This window comes from Symsagittifera roscoffensis, chromosome 7 (genome assembly GCF_963678635.1).
Source record: "Symsagittifera roscoffensis chromosome 7, txSymRosc1.1, whole genome shotgun sequence".
NCBI classification, from domain to species: Eukaryota; Metazoa; Xenacoelomorpha; order Acoela; family Convolutidae; genus Symsagittifera; species Symsagittifera roscoffensis.
Window position 1 is genome coordinate 2,254,377 of NC_087068.1, and position 20,558 is coordinate 2,274,934.

The following is a 20,558-nucleotide window of genomic DNA, read 5'->3' on the forward strand; positions in this document are numbered from 1 at the left end:
ATAGTGGGTTGTCTGTTTTCTGAAGACTTGGCTACAAAGCCAAGTAAATGTGATTTTTTTAAATGAAACTCAATTTAGTCGCCTTCTTAAAATTTAATGAACGTTGTGAAGACTCTCATGTAAGGCTGTGATAATTTTTGTCATGAAAAAGTCTTTGATTTTCGAATTTAAGTTTTCGCGGTTAAAAATTTAGTATTTTTTAAAGTTGAGTTCATGTCCTTTGTAGCAAGGAAAGACAATCTTCTACTATCGAATAGCAAAAGTGAAAAGGTCACAAAAATGCGACCGAGTTCTAATTTTTGAAAATGAATGTTTGTTTTTCAGATTTCTCAGCGGAAAACTTTACCTTTTGACTCCGTTGTCTCAAATTTAGTTAATTTATCACCCTTGCGATTAGGAATGGTGTTGCAACCGGTCACTGGAATTTTTCCCGTAAATAATTTTCTTCATTGAGTTTGCACGTGAGAATCTTACATCTGTGTTACTTTCTTCATTATAAGTTCAAATTCAATCAACTATCCGGCGCATCTGGGTTAGAGGTAACACACCTGCTTGAGACGAGAAAAGCTTGTTTCGATTCTGGCCGGGAACTGTTTTTTTTGCAAACAAGAAATAACAGAGTCTTCTTTATTCTGCTGAAATGACCAAGTTTGTAAGATTTGGGTTGCTTTCGGGACCTTGATTTACATAAATTTCAAATATGTCATTCATAAGCCTCGTGATGTTTACACGAGCAAAGCTTGTCGGATAGTATGAACTATATTTTTTTTCAACTTAAGTGGCAGATATTAGCGTTCTTTTTGAAAGGGTTCTTTTATTGCAGTATGTACATAAGATCAATAACCAGCTATAAGGTACAGCCAATGCGAAGGATATTAACACAGACTTTTATAGTACAAATAGCACTTTAGCTTCAAGGTATCATGGATCTCTAGTGTAGAGGTAGGGAAGGAGACCCGCAACAAAATAGAGGGTTCGAACCTGGGCAGGGTCGGATGTTTCTAATGAATTTTTTCTGATATTATCGAAAATGTGTCCGCTCTATAAATTGAGGCATGTTAGTTGGTAAATGTCTTTTTTTAATTGACATAAAGGCATAACTGGTACTGCTAATGCGTCATAATTGGCTTGCGTCACTTAGCAATGATGTGGACTCAATTAGCGTGCGTCACTTAGCAATGATGTAGACTCAATTGGCGTGAGTCACTTAAGAAATTTTATAGACTCAAGTCTAACTTATTCAGTTTTTCCCAGTAGCTTATAGTTGATCGGTTATAGTTTTGCTTGTGTGTGCGCAGTGCAACATCGCCTTTATGTAATCTACGTAATTGTAAACAGTTGGTCCTGGATTAGAGTTCTAGTGTATGCTCAACAATTTTCAAAAACATCTGCATAACTTGTTTCTATTTTATCTTGCTGTTTCATGCCAGTTTTCGCGATAAGATCTTGGGGTGTTCTGCGAAAGTTTGTAAGTGACTTTGAAAATTAATAGTTTTTTTAGTATGGCAAATATCAAAATTCATATTTTATACAATCGTATGTAAAATCTTCACAACGAATGCCACACAACTACATAATGACGGGCATTTGCGCTTGATGTAATACCCTAAAAAACTAATAGTAAAATAGAAGGAAAAAATTTCCAAACAGAACGTGCAAGTTTATCTTTCAATAAATTCTTTTTTTAATCGTTTCAAGTCTAGATCGCTTGGAATAACTTGCGTCTTCAAACATTTATCAGGCAGTAGCTCATTCATTGCCAGAAAATTGTACGCTTTAATGTTCAAAATACGTTAAGTTTTCTTTGTACTTTCAGTGCATACTGCTGGCAGGTTCTCGCCTCTTTCCGATAATCAAAATCAACTAATTTGCAAACAGATATTCCAAGATGATAAAACCGGTCTCCTCGAAAATTCGTTTAAGAAAGAGTTCGAAAACAGTATCAATGTTGTATTGCTGAAAATACAGTTTTGTTTCATTAAACTTTCTTTTTAAAAAAATGGTTCTCAAAATACGTTTATGCATTAAGTGGATTCTGCTAAGAGACGTTTTAGACGAAGATCCATAATTCAGAATTCCATAGCTTGTAACTGGTTTAGCGTAAGCATTCAATAATTGAGAGGTGTCTTTGAAAACAAATGTCTCGCTCGATAGAGTACACCGTTGAACTTTGCCAATTTTGTGCATTCATGAGCAATACGATTCACAAACGTCAGTTGTTTTGTTTTACTGAAGTCACTCCGATAGATTTTTAAAATAATGCCTTTCCTGAACTTTTCGCGTTACAATGTTAAGCTTAATCGGCTGACCCGATTTGCCAAAATACTCAGAGGCATTTGCAAGTTTGAATGGATATTTTATTAGTTTTGACCCAGTCATCTGCACATTCAATTTAGAACTCGAAATTTGAACGCCCTGCAACTTGTTTTGTAGTTTCTACAATAGTTGTATCGTCCACAAAAAAAGTAGCTTGCGAATAAATCAATTGATCAGGAAGTTCGTTAATATATAACAAGCAAAGCAATGGTCCCAATACTCACCCATGCAGAACTCAGCAGTTGACAGCTATTATAGAAGAGAAACGGTTATTTGATGATACAAAAAATGTTCTATCATCTACATAGGCCTTCAAAATTTTCAAATAAATTACCGCGAAAACATCGTTTCAGTTTTGTTAATAAAATTTTATAATCAACTTTGTCGAAGGCTTTACCGAAATCCAAAAAACTAAATAATTTTTTTTCGGACGGTAGCTTCACTCATTTGGCCAATTAATATCGAAATTGCATTAGTACGAGAATGGTTTTTCTAAAACCAAATTGTGGGATTTACAAAAGACTATTTTTTCAATGAACCGAATCATTCTTTCAAATATGTTTTTTTTTCTCAAACTTTGCTGAATGTAGGCAATAGACTGATCGGCCTATAGTTATTTGGATCCGATTCATCTTCTGATTTCCACAAGAGATTTACATAAGCAATTTTTAACTGATCGGGAAAATTTCATAAACATAAAGAACTGTTTGACATGTGCGATAAGGGTTGTCGGATGTCTGGTGCAACAAATTTTATCATTTTACTAGTTAATCCATTACGACCAACAGAACTTTACCTTTTAAATTATCTATTGATTTATTAACCTCCCATTCTTCATTTGGTGCAAATACAGGAGAGTTTTCCGATCGAGGGAAAGGCTTGATGGCAGCATAATTTTCCTGAATTGAGGAAATCAATGTTTTACCAATACTAGCAAAGAAGTTTCCAAATTTTTCCACATCTTGTTCTATGCTACTTTAAAAACATTTTCTACACATTGAAGCACTGAAAATTTTATTCAGCGCTTTTTTGGCACTTAATTTCGCTATCGAAACCTTACTAAATGGATTTTCCGATTTCAATGAGTTCCTAATTTTACACAATGCAAGTTATTGATATCGCTTGGGTGTTTCAAACATTTTGACGTTTTTTTATTTTTTTGTCGCTCGATGTGTTTTAAATGTAAAGTAGACTAATCGTGTTTCAATTTGTTTAGAGGATTTTATAGTAAAGTAGACTAATCATGTTTTAATTTGTTCAGAACAGTGCTTTTTAGGACAAAACCGATTAACAGAACTTAAAATAGATATTGATAATAATTCAATTTGTTTCTATCGCGAACCGATCAATAGTTGATGTTTTTGATAAATAAAAAATGATTTTTCGGTGGCTTCATATTGCGTTTTTTTTTCAGATTTCGACATTGGTATAGCTGATTCAAAATAAACCTCCGCGAATAATGAATAATGATCATTTATAGAATTTTTATGTGTATACATGGCATAAGATGTCGCAATGCATGAAGAAGTTCACGCCGTTTTGCGAGTAGGTTCCAAATTCGTTATTTCAAAATCATAGCCTTCGGGTAGGGTATGATTTTGCAAGAATTCGTCATGGCAACTTTCAATATTGAAGTCACTACAAATAAACGATTCACCTTTCAAATGTTTCATCTCGTTATAGAAATTGAAAGTTGCTCAAAAATTTTGGACTCATGCTGTTTGGAGGGTTGTATACAACGCAAACATTTAGAGTCGACTTTACCTTAACAAACTTCTCCAAGTTATTTTTGCAGACTACCCTATTGCAATGCTTTAAATCGGACCTTAAGAAGGAAGCTACACCTACACCAAGCTTGTTTATCCAATTTTTGGTAAAAATTTTGGCAAATATCTGAATATTGTAAATGTCCAATGGTCGTTTTCTCCGAGCCAAGTTTCACAAAGGCAAATAATTATCGGCAGATCATCAAAATTGCCGACAAAAAGTTTTGGTCACGATGGCTTCTTTGTGGTTGCACTTTCGAAAACCAAATCGCTCAATGCTTAAAGGTTTTGAGTAGTCCCCTTCTACATTGTTCTCCATAAATAACAATAAATAATTAAAAGACAGGTGTGTTTGAAAACAATTAACAAGTTTCTAATAAAGTTTCCTCTTGCTCGCAACTTTTCTGTGATAATTTTGGTTCGGCTGATTTTTTTAATAAGCTTCGTGCTGTTTTAAGTTATAATCTATGCACTGTTTAATTGGCGTTTCACTTGACACATGCTTAAGAAGTCCCTATGTTGACATGGTGAAGCTTTTTCAGCTTATGTTTTTTGCAGGTTTAACGAACAAATTTTTGCACGTTAAAGCTTTATCGGATATTTTATGTTGTTATGTTGAATAATTTTCACTTAGCACTTGTATGGGAAGATGCTGTTTTGGTCTATTCAGCGGCCAAAACCTTGCAAGGAAGAAATGTTAACTCAAATCGAAGTTTAAAATCTGTTGGAACTCTATTCCTATATTGGCAACCTAAAACTTTGAAAATTTGTTTTCCACAATTTATTTAACTAAATGTTGAGTTTTCAACCCTATAAAAGGGAAAGGCGTGCTGTCAGGTTACACTCTGGGGTTACAAATCTGGCGTCTAACTATGAATGTTGAAATCCTTTCGGTTTTCGAGATATGGCGTTTTTTATGATTTTTTTAAATTAAAAAACATCGAGGTATAAAAAACTAACCGAGCTTGAAATTCTTAACCGTATAGTGAAGCGCATAGTGAAGCGCAATCAGGTTACACTCAGGAGTTGAAAATCTGTTGTCCAAGTTTGACTGCTCAAATTCTTTTTGGTTTTCGATACATGGCGTTTTTTATGATTTTTTCAGTTTTTTGTTCACATAGATATAGAAAATCAATTAAACTTAACATTTTTACCCATTTAGTGGGGTCATGTCAGTTACACTAAGAATTTGAAAATTTGTTGTCCAAGTTTGACTGCTCAAATCCTTTTGATCTTCGAGATTGGCGTTTTCTATGATTTTTTTCAATTGTTTTTTTTTTCGAAAAACGTAGAAGGAAAAAAAACTAATCGAGCATGAAATTTTAAACCCTATTGTAGTGTGCTGTGTAGTCACGCTCAGGTTTTGCGAATCTGGAGTCCAATTTAAACTGCTCAAGTTCTTTGATTTTTGAGATATGGCGTTTTTATGATTTTTCCATTTGTTTTTTCGAAAAATTTAGACGTAAAAAAATTAATCGATTTTAAAATTCTTGCCTCCAAATGTGAATGCGTTTTAGGAAGCTTTTTTAATGTTCAACGATCTATTTGAAGCACCGTCGGTGCGAGTAATGCGCTAGTTTGATTTGATTGTTCTACCATCTCAGAATTTTTTTCAACTATAGTTTAACGTTTTTCTATTCATTTCTGTTCATCTATGCGGCTAATCTAGCCAGTCAGGTCTGCGTCCCACCCTCCCTAACCTGGGATAATGTTTTGCACACTTTCAGTCTTAATACGCGCATGCGCACGCTCCGTCAATTTTGAATGGATGGCAGGGCAGCTGAAAACGCTTTCGCAGGACAAATTCGCCCTTCGGGCGCAATTAAAATGCTCAGTCAAAACTGGACATGATTACTTGAAAACAACAAAGAATTTTTTATTTCTTGTTTTTGGATAATTGAAAGTCGGATGCTCTTCTACTGGGCCCTAAAGGGCCCACAGAGCATCCTGCAAGTCCGTCAATCTAAAATTTTCAAAAAAAAAAAATAGAAAAACGTAGATGAAAAAAAAACTAATCGAGCACGAAATTTTAAACCCTATTGTAGTGTGCTGTGTGGTCACGCTCACGTTCTTCAAATCTGGAGTCCAATTGTAACTGCTCAAGTTCTTTGATTTTTGAGATATGGCGTTTTTATGATTTTTCCATTTGTTTTTTCGAAAAATTTAGACGTTAAAAAATTAATAGATTTTGAAATTCTCAACCTTATTGTAGGGTGCTGTTAGGGAACATTCGGGAGTTGCGAATGAACTCAAGGTACGACTTCTCAAAATCTTCGGCTTTCGAGATATGGCGTTTTTTGTGATTTTTTTAAATTGTTTTTTTTTTTCGAAAAACTTAGATGTAAAAAATTAATCGCGCTTGACTTTCTTAATTGTTTTGTGGGGCGGTGTCAGGGTATACTCTGGAGTTCCGAATCTGGATTCCAAGTGTGACTTTTCGAATTTTTTGGTTTTCGAGATACAGCTTTTATGATTTTTTAAATATATATTTTTTAAACTTAGGTATAAAAAGTTAAGCGAAATTGATTTTCTCAACGCTATTAGGAAGCTCTCAAGCAAAACTCAGGGGTGCAATTATGACTTTTCAAAATTTTTTGGTTTGTGGGATATGGCGTTTTTTCTGATTTCATTTTTTTTTTTCAAAAACTTAGACTTAAAAAAATTTAACGGAACTTTAAAATCTCAACCCTATGGTGGTGTGCTGTCAGAGTACACTCAGGGGTTGCAATTCTTGCCTCCAAATGTGAATGCGTTTTAGGAAGCTTTTTTAATGTTCAACGATCTATTTGAAGCACTGTCGGTGCGAGTAATGCGCTAGTTTGATTTGATTGTTCTACCATCTCAGAATTTTTTTCAACTATAGTTTAACGTTTTTCTATTCATTTTCTGTTCGAAAAACTTAGATGTAAAAAACTTAATCGCGCTTGACTTTCTTAATTGTTTTGTGGGGCGGTGTCAGGGTATACTCTGGAGTTCCGAATCTGGATTCCAAGTGTGACTTTTCGAATTTTTTGGTTTTCGAGATATAGCTTTTATGATTTTTTAAATATATATTTTTTAAACTTAGGTATAAAAAATTAAGCGAAATTGATTTTCTCAACGCTATTAGGAAGCTCTCAAGCAAAACTCAGGGGTGCAATTATGACTTTTCAAAATTTTTTGGTTTGTGGGATATGGCGTTTTTTCTGATTTCATTTTTTTTTTTTCAAAACTTAGACTTAAAAAAATTTAACGGAACTTTAAAATCTCAACCCTATGGTGGTGTGCTGTCAGAGTACACTCAGGGGTTGCAATTCTTGCCTCCAAATGTGAATGCGTTTTAGGAAGCTTTTTTAATGTTCAACGATCTATTTGAAGCACTGTCGGTGCGAGTAATGCGCTAGTTTGATTTGATTGTTCTACCATCTCAGAATTTTTTTCAACTATAGTTTAACGTTTTTCTATTCATTTTCTGTTCATCTATGTGGCTAATCTAGCCAGTCAGGTCTGCGTCCCACCCTCCCTAACCTGGGATAATGTTTTGCGCACTTTCAGTCTTAATACGCGCATGCGCACGCTCCGTCAATTTTGAATGGATGGCAGGGCAGCTGAAAACGCTTTCGCAAGACAAATTCGCCCTTCGGGCGCAATTAAAATACTCAGTCAAAACTGGACATGATTACTTAAAAACAACAAAGATTTTTTTATTTCCCGATTTTGGATAATTGAAAGTCGGATGCTCTTCTACTGGGCCCTAAAAGGCCCACAGAGCATCCTGCAAGACCGTCAATCTAAAATTTTCAAAAAAAAAATAGAATTTTTTTTTCGCTTTTTTTTGTAATTGTTTCATCAATTTTATTATCTTCTACAACAATTTTTGAACAATTGAGGCAGCTTACAATGCATGTTTTTAGTTCACACTTTCCATCTGGCTATATATGACCTAAACTACTGTAGCTCATGTACGACAGATCTGAATTTAAAAAAATTTTACTACAATTTTCGATTAAACGACCAAATAGGAAAATTATAATAGCAAAAAACTCCAGAAAAAAGAAGTTTTCAGCGTTTTTGCCTTACTAACTTCCAAATTGCACAACGGGAAACTCGTTTTTGGAATCAGAAACCATTTTTTACCAATTTTGAAAATTTTTGTTTTGAAAATAAATGTTGAGTCAGAAACGTGAAAAATTATTTTTTTTCAAAAAGTCAAGTCTTTCACGTTCAAAGCCGCAAAATTTACCCATTTTCAAAAAAGTCGAAAAAACACATTTTTAGTTAACTCATAAAAGTGGAAAAAAGGGTCTTCAAAATAAAACCATCAAAAAGTGGCATTAACAAACTGCCATTATTTCCACGATATAGGGGGTCGCATGCAAAAAATTAGGGAATTGTAGCGGAGAGTTTTTGAGCACCCGTCTTAATTTTTTTAAAAAAGTAACCGCTAAACTGGCCAAATGTCTAATGTTCCGAGGGGGCCCCTACCCCTCTCAATGAGTTTATATAGCGTCGTGGGCACGCGCCCATCCAGCGCTAAGTTGTGATCGATGCCGCGGAATTTTAAAACAAACAACTGTATTTCTTCGAGAAATGCCAATTTGGGATAATTAATGCGCTATTTTTGACAGGCTGCAGTTTAATATCGCTCATCGCAAACAGATGATTCTAACTATTAGATCTGTTAATTCATTATTAAGTCAGAGAGACGATTTTGAACATTTTTTGGGTCTTTTTACTTATTCCGCCTTAAAATCAGTATTTCAACATCTTGAACTGAAACGATTTTGCTTCAATCTGATTGGCTAGAATTAGCCTATCAAATTTTAGTACCATCTTTAAAATTCGAATTTTAAATAAGCCGAATTGGCCTAAAATTAAGAATATTTGGTACACTACTCAATGTTATTTTAAATACACTCCCGAGTTTTAACCAAATTAAAAAAACAGCTCCAAGGAAAAAAATGATTACCATCGTACCAGCTCAAAGCTTGGCCTCGTTAGAAGTCGGCTTAAAAATAAAGTGATCGCATTTATATAACTAAATCAACCAGTGCTATCAGTTTGTTGTTCTCAGCATTTATACATTGAGAATTACAAAATCGCAAAATTAAGAAATTTGGGCGGAATAAAAGCTTCATTTGTAAGACGGTTAAAGCTTCAGTTTTGTTTGTGTTGCGAATTCAACTTGGCCTCCGTGTAAGCTCTTTGGAACTCTTTTCTCTCAGTTTAACAAGAAAAAAGCTCCAAAAAACAGCTCAAATGAAAAAAACGCTCAGATGGCTAAGTTTTTTTTGCCAGAGAATTCAAAGACCTATTTTTCTAAATTTTGAACTCTTTTGGACTTTTTGTGCGAAATCATTAAACCCTGCGAAAATGTTGCTGAGTCGTCTGAGGTTGCTGTTGTGTGGCAGATTAGTTTTTGAATCTTGAAATTTTTGTGGTTTCAGACTAAATGAGTGAACAAAATGATGCTACGAAGACGAAGAAAACTGCCCGCATGTTCGATGTTAACGAAATGTTTTCCATTGCCAGACAAACTGCTGTGGAAATCTGCGGTGATGCAAACACAAAGTTAGAGCTGATCGCTAAAACAGAGCCATCAGATACTCAAAATAGAGAGTCAGATTCTCATGAAAAGGAAAGTCGCGATTCGGATTCCGAAAGCAGTTCGGATGAATCTGACAGTGATGATGACGTAATAGGCCCAGTGCCCGACTTATTAACAATAAACAATTATTCCAATAAAACTCAAAGCTTAGCTCAGAATTCGTTAACTGCTCCTGAAAACCGTCAGAAAACCGGATACGGAAACTCAAATGATATCAATCATTCAGATGATGAGAATCAGGATGATGAGGATGATGATGATGAGCCTGAAGCTGAACCTAGTTTGAAAAGTCGCTTACCAATTGCAAATCGTGTCTCATTAAACCACGGAACCAAAACAGTATCAGCTTTAGCTTTGGACCCCGCTGGCGCAAGACTCGTAACTGGAGGTTTCGATTATGAAATTAAAATGTACGATTTCAATGGCATGGACAGCAATAAGAGAGCGTTTAGGTCATTGACCCCTTTTGAATGCCATCAAATTCGTTCATGCGCGTTTTCATGTAGTGGTGATCAAATTCTAATCTGTTCAGGCAGTGCACAGGCTAAAATTTTTGACAGAGACGGTCACGAGATGTTTGAATGTTGCAAAGGAGATCAATATTTAGCGGACATGGCGAGGACAAAAGGTCACACAAGCATGTTGAATTGTGGGGTTTGGAACCCGAAAGTGAAAAATGAGTTTCTTTCTTGTTCTTATGATGGAACTTTGAGAACGTGGATCTCGGATAAAAATGCAGGTCGACACGAGCACAAAGGTATGTTGTTAAGCTAATGATATAACGCTGAATCGATGCGGCCTGTTAATAAGACCTGGGGTTCTGATGCTAATAAGTCGTGCTAAAAAGATACATAATTATTATTACTGCGGAAATCGACCTGGACTTGGATGCTGCGTCAAGTTTTTGTGTATGAGGTTTCACTATATTTTCTTCTTTATTCGGGTTTCTAATAATCTAGTACAAATCTCTAATTGCAGATTGATATCTCTTCTTTTCTTTTTGTTTAATGAAAGAAAGTTCGAGTCCTCTTCGTTTGTTTTTAGCTCTCATGAAGTGCCGCAGTTCAAATGGGCTGAGAACTAACCCTGGATCCTGTTGCTACCACAGAGACGGAAAACTAGTGGTTGCCGGATGTAGCGACGGATCCATCCAGATTTGGGACACCTCGAGAGTAACTCTCGTAAACACCGCTTTCAAAAACATGAAAGCGCACACGAGTGGATTTGAAATGAGTTCGGTCAAGTTTTCAGGCGACGGAACAGTGCTCGCTAGTCGAAGTATGGACGGGTCCATGAAATTGTGGGACATCAGAAAGTTTTCACAGACACTTCACGCTTTCGATAACTTACCAAACTATTACGCAATGACAGGAATCATTTTTTCACCTGACGATAAAATTGTGGCGACGGGAACTTCAGTAAAAAATGAACATGGGAAAGGAAAAATCAGTTTTTTCTCAAAATCTACTTTTGAAAGTGTAGAGGAAGTTTCTTGTGGAAATAACAGTGTTGTAAGTTTACTTTGGCACCCAAAATTGAACCAAGTTTTTGCTGGAACGTCAAATGGCGAATGTCGCGTGTATTTTGACGCCGAATCCTCAAGAAATGGTGCTCTGCTTTTTGCTGGAAAAATACGCAAAATCAAACAAGTAACTGGAATGATTTCACAAGAGGCAATTACACCGTATGCCTTGCCTATGTACAAAGAAGGGCGGAAGAAAATGCCACATGTGCAAGCGGTGATTAATAGAAAAAACGACAAATCAAGGCCGGATCCCCCGCTAGAAACTTCAAAAGGAGGAAGAACAGCTAATGCTGGATTGTCTTTGGGTAAATTTGTTTCCAAGAAAATTGCACTGCAGATGCAAGTACCTGATGATAGTGATCCAAGAGGAGCGATATTAAGACACGCAAAAGAAGCAGAGACGAATCCTTTGTTGATTTCGACTGCTTACAAAGACAGTCAGCCAGATCCTCTTTTTGATTTGTCAGTCGAAGGGGAAGATGACGATGATGAAGATTCGGCATACAGAACTCCAGGCAGTGGGGTTCCGAAAAAACCAAAACTGGATCCATATAACCCAGTTTGATTGAAGAGAGTTAGCATTTGAAGTAAAAAGAGATGAAGCTTTGTCGTGTTTCGAGAGAAGAAACTTCAAGCCCTGAATGGTGGAAATCAATTTCGGTGGCCGTGTTAAAAAGTTTGCCCTAGCACTAAATAAATGAAACTTCAAACTTGTTAATGAAAAGTGAACACTTGTTCTATATGTAGTTTTGAATTCAAATTAAAAAGTGCATCATAGTTGTTTCAAGTGTTACACTGGTTTACTATGCTCTTAAGAAATGAAACAGCTACCATATTACAAAAAAAACTTAGTTTTTAGGGTATGAATTAGGGTACTTTTTCAGGCGAAATCAGGTAGCACAACTCTTTCGGTCATGCTCCGAGCTACAATAAAAGTAGCTCTTTGACTTCATAAGTAAAAGTTGATCTACGATTCGTTTCATTTTGATTATTAAGCTGTCGGACCTGTTTTGCAAATTACCTGTGTGAAACTTTCAGATTTGACCTGTACTCAAAATGATTGGATCGAACATCAGACGGGGTCTGCTACAGGCCAGCTCTAAACAATCCACACCCTTCACTCCCTCCCGTTTCATGTCTACTTCGGAGCGACGAGGCGCCGACCCCCTAATGGGTGTAGCCTATCTGGCTGCGGCTGCCGGGGTGAGCTCTACTTTCTGGGTGTTCGGAAACTATGTTCCGAATGTGATCAGCAAGCTGCACAAAACTAACAGGATGGGAATGGCCTCAAAAATTGGAGATAAAAGTGTGTGGCAGCCTCAGTAGTGAGCAGACGATGATAGGAGATAAACTGAAAGACTTTGCTATAGTAGATTGGTTGTATTAACAGACTTGAATGTAATCTGACGACGAGAGTGACATGGTAGACTTTGAATTGAACATTTTATAGAAAAGTTTTATGAAGTCGATAAATTTGGAATCAGATTGACTAAAACTGTTATGAGACCTGCGAAGCACCAAATAATTTGGCGAAAAATTAGAGATTTTAATTAAGGGTTTGTTCGTTACGAGGTGCACTATATTCTTTTTGCATGAGTTCTAGCATACTTTTCCAAGCATTTGCAGACTATGTTGGAACTGGGAAGGAACTTTGTATTCGGGTGTGTTCTAGTATCATTTTTCACGCAAAATCAGGTGACGCAAATGAAAATCGGACTGAGTAGTATTATTAATCTTATTAACGCCCTCATGGTCGCAATTCGAACGACATAAAAACATTTCAATAAAACTTTCTCAGTGTCGAAACACGCATAAATATTTTCGATTTTTCGTCTAATTTCGAGCGAGTAAAGCCAGCGAGCAGGCTTATTAAAGAAGGCAAGTCGCAAACAAGCTATGAAGTTTTTATGCAAACCAATGAAAATTCTAGTTCAATTAGTTTTCAAAGAGCCAAAAACTCAAAAAAAACTGCAAAAAAATGGTCTCCAATATATCTATTTTATTCTGCTATGGGAAATGCTTCCAATCATCATTCAGACCCTTTCAGCACACCGCGCACAAATAAATTGAATTTAAATTTTAAACAAAAAAACTTCATTTGTAGTTTGATAAGACTATGGTCGGAATTTTCTGTGCTACTTCCACAGCAAACGGCTATCCTTGTTTTTTTTTGTTTTTCCTTTTTTTTTTGTGGGTGTAAGATGTCACACAAGATTTACATTTTTCTTTAAATCTAGAAAGAAGAATTTAAACTGTTCGGTTCTGGCCTGCAGTGTCTAGCGATACTTCTTGCACAACAACGTTTTTAGCTCAAATTAAGCCTGCCCTCTTAGTTGTTATCGGCATCTTAGCAAGTCTTGACTTCGAGAGCAGTAGTGATTACACATGCATAGCTTCTGTTATAGTATGATTTTTCTTTTTTTTTCCAACCTAAGTCGCAAATATTTTTGTGATGCAATTGTTGCGACAAAATGTTCATTTTGAAAGTGTTCACTTTGATCCAGCTATTGAGTACAGCCAATGCTGGAGACATTAACACGAAGCTGAAGTGCTATTTGTAATATGATAGTCTGTGTTAATATCCATACAAACAGCACTTCAGCTTCAAGGTATCATGGTTCTGTAGCGTAGAGGTAGGGAAGGAGACCAGCAGCAAAAAAAAAGAGGGTTCGAGCCTGGGTAGGGTCGGATTTTTAATGAAATTTTTCGTTTACTCGTTAAAATGCCTCCGCTTTATAAATTTAGGCATGTTAGTTGGTAAATTTTTTTTCAAATTGACTGGTACTGCTAATGCGTCATAATTGGCTCAGTTTTTTTCCAGTAGCGTTGTCGGTCATATTTTTGATTATGTAAGCGAAGTGCAACTTCGCCTCTGTGTAAAAATACGGCATTTAAAAGAAAAGTTTGCATTCCGAAAAGTTTCCGTTGTTGTTAAGACAAACATAAGTAAATTTAGGGCTTGCAAGTTGTATAAAATAACGCATTTGCTGTAATATTTCTAAAACGAAGATGTCGGGAAAGGCAGCAACGCCGAAAATGAACAGCTATGATCTCATTGCTGAACAAGTACCCTGCTTAAAAGCTAATTGCTATGAATAAGAGTTCATTTCATCAAAATTACATTCCTTCATTTTCTAAAGTACACATTTTTCCGGTATCTACTGTTGTTATTATCAAGTTACTTGCAAAAATTGATAACTTCTTCGTTTTTGGGTTCTAACCGGCAATAATTTTCAGACGGAACCCGAAAATGTGTTAAAGTTTTGCTTTTTGTTGGATTCGACTCTAGTTTGCAAACTTCGGGTTTTTTCCGTCAAGCTTAAAAACATAGATGCGTTTAATAGCTTTTTCCGAATTGGTTTGTTTTCAGTTTATCATGGCTAACAATATAAATGGGTCAGTTTGAAATCAGGTTTTCAAAACTAGAAGTTACTGGAAGCAAACTTTTTGGACTGTTAAAGAAAAACTTTTTAAGTGTGAGTCAAATGTGGTATCAAATAAAAACTGTTTCAGCCAAAATTTGGATTCTGACAAACTTTGATACAAGTTGTTTCTCAGAGTAAACAAAACTGATCTAATAATTTTTTTAGGTTTCAGACTAAGTAAGACTAAAGCTGACAGGAATTTAATAAGAGGCTGAAATCCAAACTCAACTCTTCAACATCTAAAACAAAAATTTAAATTTTTTGAAACATTTCTTTTTGACCGATATCGAATTTTTTTTTATATAGCAGAAAATTTTGATTTTTTATATTGTGATTTTTTTCTACAATCCTTGAGGTCCGTTGGAACTTTCAATGCTACTTACACAGCAATTAGTTAATTTTGTTCGATTCACCATGAAACATAGTTTTTTGACAGTGTTTGATTTATTTGACACATTTTGCTCCGGACGAGGTTATTTGCTTTCATCAATTGCGAAATGTAAACTTTTTTGGGCATTTTTTTCGTGGCATAATTTTTTAAACAAAAACAATGAACAACCCAAAAGCCCCAAACAAAATAGTAAGATAGTTTTGATACATAGGTGAAGCAGAGCCGTACATTACCTACGATTCAACGCAGGGCCAGCATTGAAAGCTAGTGAACAGAAAAAGACAAAATAATTATAAATTATCGAAAAATTGAAAATTTCAATTAAAGAAAAATCATCGCGAAACACAATCAGCAGAATTGAACTAATTTAAGTGTTTATCAAGCGGCCACTACATTTTGAAAGCAGGCGCCTATTGATTCGAAAACAAAAAAATGTCATAGGAAACTTTCTTACAAAAATTTTTAAAGCTGGAAAAAGTACACCACAACCATCATGAACTATTTTAAAAAACATTAATCATTTTTTAATCTTATGATGAAAATGAACAAACTGAACCAAATAAACGTCAGGCAAAATTTTTTAGGGAAAAAAACCGACAAAAAACGAAAGTCACTGGTTTCTTTCTTCCCAAACAAATTTCAATTTTAAACATACTGAAAAAAATCAAGTTGCGACTGGGACTCAAAATCTAAACCCTAGGTGCAAACGCCAATTGGCGCAAACGCCATTCTCAGACCAATTGAGAAGGAGCATACAAACTGTTTATGTTAAAAAAAACAAGAGCAAGTTCGCCTTTTGATCCTAAGAAACCGTTGATTTACAAGCTCTTGAATAAAAAAGACCTCAGACGTTTCATAAGTTTGTCTCAGTTGATGATCAAAAAATTTTTTTTGAAAAGCATTGGTACTCACTACCCAAAAATCTTCTGTCATTTTCTGTTAAGCCAAAAACAAAACTGTTGTCAAAAAAAATCAAGCTCTAAATTTTTGAAACTAAATGTTTATGAGACTTGCACCTCGTCAAACACATGTAGACATAAGAACTTATTTCCCCCGCAAAACTACGCATTTTGAAGTTACCTAAGCTAACCTCTAACCTACCTAACTAATAAAAACAAAAACGTTTTATTTGAAAAATATTGCATATTCCGGATCAGCTTTCAACTGTATTAGAAACCATTTAAATCAGCATAAAAGCTTATATCTCGGAATTTAGGTCAATAAAAAAAGAGCCACATAATATGAAGTTATTTGAAATTTGAACGAAATTTGAGCCAAGGAAATTTGGGGCGGAAACCATAAACCAAGAAAAAATAATTAATTACTATCTGAAATGGACTCGACCTCCACTGTAAAGTCCATTTCAGATAGTAATTAATTTTTTTTGAGCCGATGAAAATTGGGGCGGAAACCACGAACCAAAAAAAAGCAATGAATTACTATCTGAAATGGACTCGACCTCCACTTTAAAGTCCATTTCAGATAGTAATTCATTGTTTTTTTTGGTTCGTGGTTTCCGCCCCAATTTTCATCGGCTCAAATTCCGTTCAAATTTCAAATCACTTCATATTATGTGGCTCTTTTTTTATTGACCTAAATTCCGAGACATAATCTTTCTTTTACGTCTACAAAAAACTTGCCGTTTTATTTATTTTTCACAAAATAGAGCATGTCAGCCAGCTGCACGTGTACTTAACTGCAGGTTTTTCTCACATACTTTTATATTTGTTAAAGGGAAAAACATCTGTTTCCGATTACAAAACAATTGCTCTTGCAAGTGTAACGCGCGAACTATAGTTGAGGTGGTTGTTGCACAGCTGTGGCAACCAAAGTGTGCGAAATAAGGAGAAAATCACCATGTTTTTTTCAGTGTTTTTTCAAATATTTGCAAGATGATCAGAATATTTCTTCCAAAATCAAATATAAATCACATAAATCAACGAACAATCGACACACTCAATTTTTATAAAAAAATTTTTTAAAGCCATAATTTTCTTGAGTTTAACAAGAAGTCAGCCTCCAAGCAAAAAACGAAGCAAAAAACATGCTGATCCAACTTTTTAAAAAATATATTTAGGTGTTGGAAGATTTTGGGCATGTTTTCTTGTCATTTTCTGCTTTTCTGTTTGAACAAAACCTAGTTTCTTCTTTTTCATTTTGATTGAGGCACCTGCATTCCTTGATTTTTTTTTCAATTTTCTCGTTTTTGAGCCTCGGCCTCGTAAACTGTTTTCTCAGGAAGTACCTGCAGTTAAAGAGCACTTTATTCCCCTTAAAATAAGCAATTACGTGAGAAAGTAATTATCGTACTTGCGTAAAGCCACGCAATATGATTAAATCGAGGGTAGAGTCAACGCGGCATGCTCGTGGCAACCAGCCGGCAATTTAGAACTCATTTATGATTCCCACGAAGTACTCGTATTCCTTCCGTGTGCAAATTAAATGGTCACCTTAAGTGTTTGCAAAAAGAATTTCGTCAAAAACTCTCGAAATGCATATGGACCTATATTGCAGTTCGCAAAAATTGGCTGCTTTCAAGTCTTTGCCAGACGTTATCACAAAACTTTGAAATAGTCGCATAAAATTTTTCATATTACAAGCGCTATATTTGAACGGGACGTTTTTTTGTGGACGCGAGAAAGTCACCGCTTTCAGGTCTTCGCAAGAAAATAACAAAAACACTACCCTACTATAAATATTAGACCACGGCTTGACAGTTCTTTCACGAAAAAAAAACCATGACAGAAACTAATTACTCCGCCGCCGAACTCAAGATGACGGCGTAAGAATATTTGATGATAACAATGATTCATTGCATTTGCATCAGACAGAAAAATTTCAAATTTCTTGTTTCAACGATTTCAAATTTCTTGTTTCAACGATTTCAAAAATCAGTTCTATGAAATCAAGTGTCATTGTAACGGAAGGATTCACTTTCGAATTTCATTCAACGAAGTTTGTCGTCAAAAAAGTGTTTCTACTGACAAGGTCACCTATCAAAACTTCCTTAAATTCCGAACAAAGACGGATTATTTAGGTCACCGTTCGATCTTCTCTTAAACTAAGAAACCAGGCTAAACGGCTACCTTTGGCTAGTAATTTGAGTTCCTTAGAAAACGTTAGAAAAATCAATAATTAGTTTGAATTTTCTATAGTTCAATATTTTATTTATATAAGTTATATAGCACCATACATAAACTGCATCAAAATAAACCAACTTCTAAACTGATTATTTTTCTGTTGCACTACTTTAATGTCTATGTTTTTGATATAAATTAAAGTTTTTGTGCACGACGAGGTATGAATATGAAAGTCAAAATGGCGGTTGAAAACTGGACTGCTGAAGGGGGGAGGGGGTGGGGGTGTTTTCAGTTGCAGCAATGAAAGCGCGTTTTCTTATTTAACCTTCTCATGGGAGTGTTTGTGTTCTGGACGTGAGTACTCCTTGCGATAAGTTACATATCTGCATGCTGTTTTCTCGCGACTTGAGAATATTTTGAACTCGCAGGTCGTTCAGTTCGGGTGAGTTTTCGGGTATGAAGGCCCATACTTCGAGTGATGAGATTTCGAATGAGGGGGAGTGATCTTGTGTCAGAGGGGGGCTGTTGAAAGTCTCGCAGTCGTAAGTCTGCCCGGAGAGGAGTTCTCCATCCAGCATCAGGGCCGGTTTGGCTTGGCTGAAAAATTTAGTTTTCTTTTTTACATCTTGGTGTATCGAAATCATATTCTAAACTTGACAATCAGATTTTGATTTAGATTATTTTGCGCATACCGTTACAATTAATTTTCGAAATTTAAAAACAAGTTTTGATTGATTCTGATTTACCCATAGACAAATCTAGACAATTTTGTTTCGAATCATGTTAAGTTGTGGTCTCAGAGGCGGATTTATTGGGGCCCCATTTTTGGATGGTTGACCCTAAAATTTTTCGAAAGGCCAGTCTATCTTGTTTAGGAGGGGTGAGCGCGCGCCGAAAAAACACGATTGTTCGGTCAGAAGCGTTCAGAAAGTGGTTAAAAATGCCTTTTTATCTTGTTTTTTAAACATTCGGCTGTGGCGAAAAAAATGGCCATAACAGGGTCTTTTAAAGGTTTGGTAGAGCTCGGAAAATCATTTGGGTTGACCTAAAAAAAGTCGACAAAATTTTTGATTTTTTTCTTCAAATCCGCCCCCTCGAGAAAATTCTAGATCAGCACCTGTTTGGTCTTAAACTATTAATAACATGCATTACAAGAAAGATTTCACAAAAATTACATTACAAATCAAACAATCCAGAAGTACTTTGAAGTAACAAAAAGTATTTTTATGGCTTAAATAATTTTTTCCTTTATTAAATAAAAAATGAATAGCGAATCCTGAATAACTTACAAATTGTCTCCTCCGACCGTGATGTGGTCATGATCACAGGAACAAAACAAGTTGTTAGTGCCAGACCACTGATACGTCTGCAGAGTCACCTTGGACACCGACGGAAACTCCGGATCCACACTTCCCAAACCAAGGCCTCCGAGGCCTGTCGGTACGCCTCCCGCGACACGGGCGCTGTTCCGCCTACTGTTGACTACACTGTCGCCGGTGCTGAGTCGTGTTCCAAATTTGAGGAGGAATGTCTGTCCGCTGCCATAGAATTTACCCTTGCTGATACGTGGAGGGTTTGAGAGGACGGCTCCAAAGAACTAAATTTGAGAGCTCTGATGACTCAGCCGTTAAGTTTCTGACAAAAAGATAATAAAGGCCCAAAAAATTGTTCATGGTGGAAATTGTTGTCTAAATAGAAACTAGAAAGATAGCAAACAGTGACACTAATGCCTTGTCTTTTTTTGAAGGCCAATTACAGTTTTTTGCAGTGCTGCTGAAAAAATTTTGCACTACTTAAATTTTAGCAGCAGTTAAAAATGTATATTGGTTTTTAATCAGCCTTAAGCTATCAAAAACTAAATAGGGAAACGTTTTTTTTCCGCAAACTCCAGCTATTTATTTACAATGAAAAGTGCTATTTGTTTCGAACAAAAGTGCATATAAGCTATTATTTTCCATACAAACAACTGATGTTGTCTAGTTTAAGATAAGCTTGCTACATATTTTTCATTGTATTTTTATCTTTACTGAATCTTACGTTTTTCGGATAGACGTAAAAGGGCGACAAGTTCGATTGCGATAACTTCTTCTGGAAATCTTCCGGCTCCGATATGGGGACAGATGCGGACGATGAAGAACTCAAGTATCTCTGAGAATAGGATGATGACTCATCTTTGTCCTTGTTTTTATTGTTTTGTTGGGGGTTGATGAGGAGTAAGCAGCAGGTGTCTGAGTCGAGGGGTTCACACTTGCGGAAGAGAGTGTTGATTGAGAGTCCGTCCAGCTGGCTGTTGTACATGCAGGCCCACACTGAACCCAAGCAGCGGGAGGGTAGTCGAGGAACCAGCTGAAAAACATTCTTTTGGGTCTTGAGGGTGAAGCAACATTACCCAGCCCAGAAAAATAACCAAAAAAAGTTGCATGCAGTTCTTAAACAGGGGCACAACAGTTGTTCGCCGTGATGAGCTG

The 20,558-nt window shown here is 35.8% G+C and overlaps 2 protein-coding genes across 6 annotated transcripts in view; one reads left to right on the forward strand and one right to left on the reverse strand.

Annotated features, from left to right (window-relative positions):
• Positions 1 to 9,507: 9,507 nt before the first annotated feature.
• Positions 9,508 to 11,958, forward strand: LOC134851729 (WD repeat-containing protein 70-like). Its single transcript, XM_063867947.1, has 3 exons — positions 9,508 to 9,768; positions 9,856 to 10,426; positions 10,714 to 11,958. The coding sequence occupies exons 1-3, from the start codon at positions 9,514 to 9,516 to the stop codon at positions 11,757 to 11,759; spliced, it is 1,872 nt and encodes a 623-aa protein (XP_063724017.1). The 5' UTR covers positions 9,508 to 9,513; the 3' UTR covers positions 11,760 to 11,958.
• Positions 11,959 to 18,170: 6,212 nt separating this feature from the next.
• LOC134850904 (uncharacterized) overlaps positions 18,171 to 20,558 on the reverse strand; it is a 74,507-nt gene continuing 72,119 nt past the window's right edge. For all 5 annotated transcript variants that reach the window (XM_063866687.1, XM_063866688.1, XM_063866683.1 and 2 more), the window contains 3 exons: positions 20,128 to 20,436; positions 19,380 to 19,687; positions 18,171 to 18,687 (listed from right to left, as the gene is read on the reverse strand). In XM_063866687.1, coding sequence (XP_063722757.1) covers positions 18,420 to 18,687; positions 19,380 to 19,687; positions 20,128 to 20,436 — 885 coding nt within the window. In that variant the 3' untranslated portion in view covers positions 18,171 to 18,419. The remainder of the gene's footprint in view (positions 18,688 to 19,379; positions 19,688 to 20,127; positions 20,437 to 20,558) is intronic.

Bases quoted from the DNA above. Each gene is read 5' to 3' on its own strand.
- LOC134851729 (XM_063867947.1), top strand. From the start codon at position 9,514: ATGAGTGAACAAAATGATGCTACGAAGACGAAGAAAACTGCCCGCATG. The intron at 9,769-9,855 runs GTGCCCGACTTA...GAAAACCGTCAG, and splicing joins ATGATGACGTAATAGGCCCA to AAAACCGGATACGGAAACTC. The intron at 10,427-10,713 runs GTATGTTGTTAA...GTTTGTTTTTAG, and splicing joins AGGTCGACACGAGCACAAAG to CTCTCATGAAGTGCCGCAGT.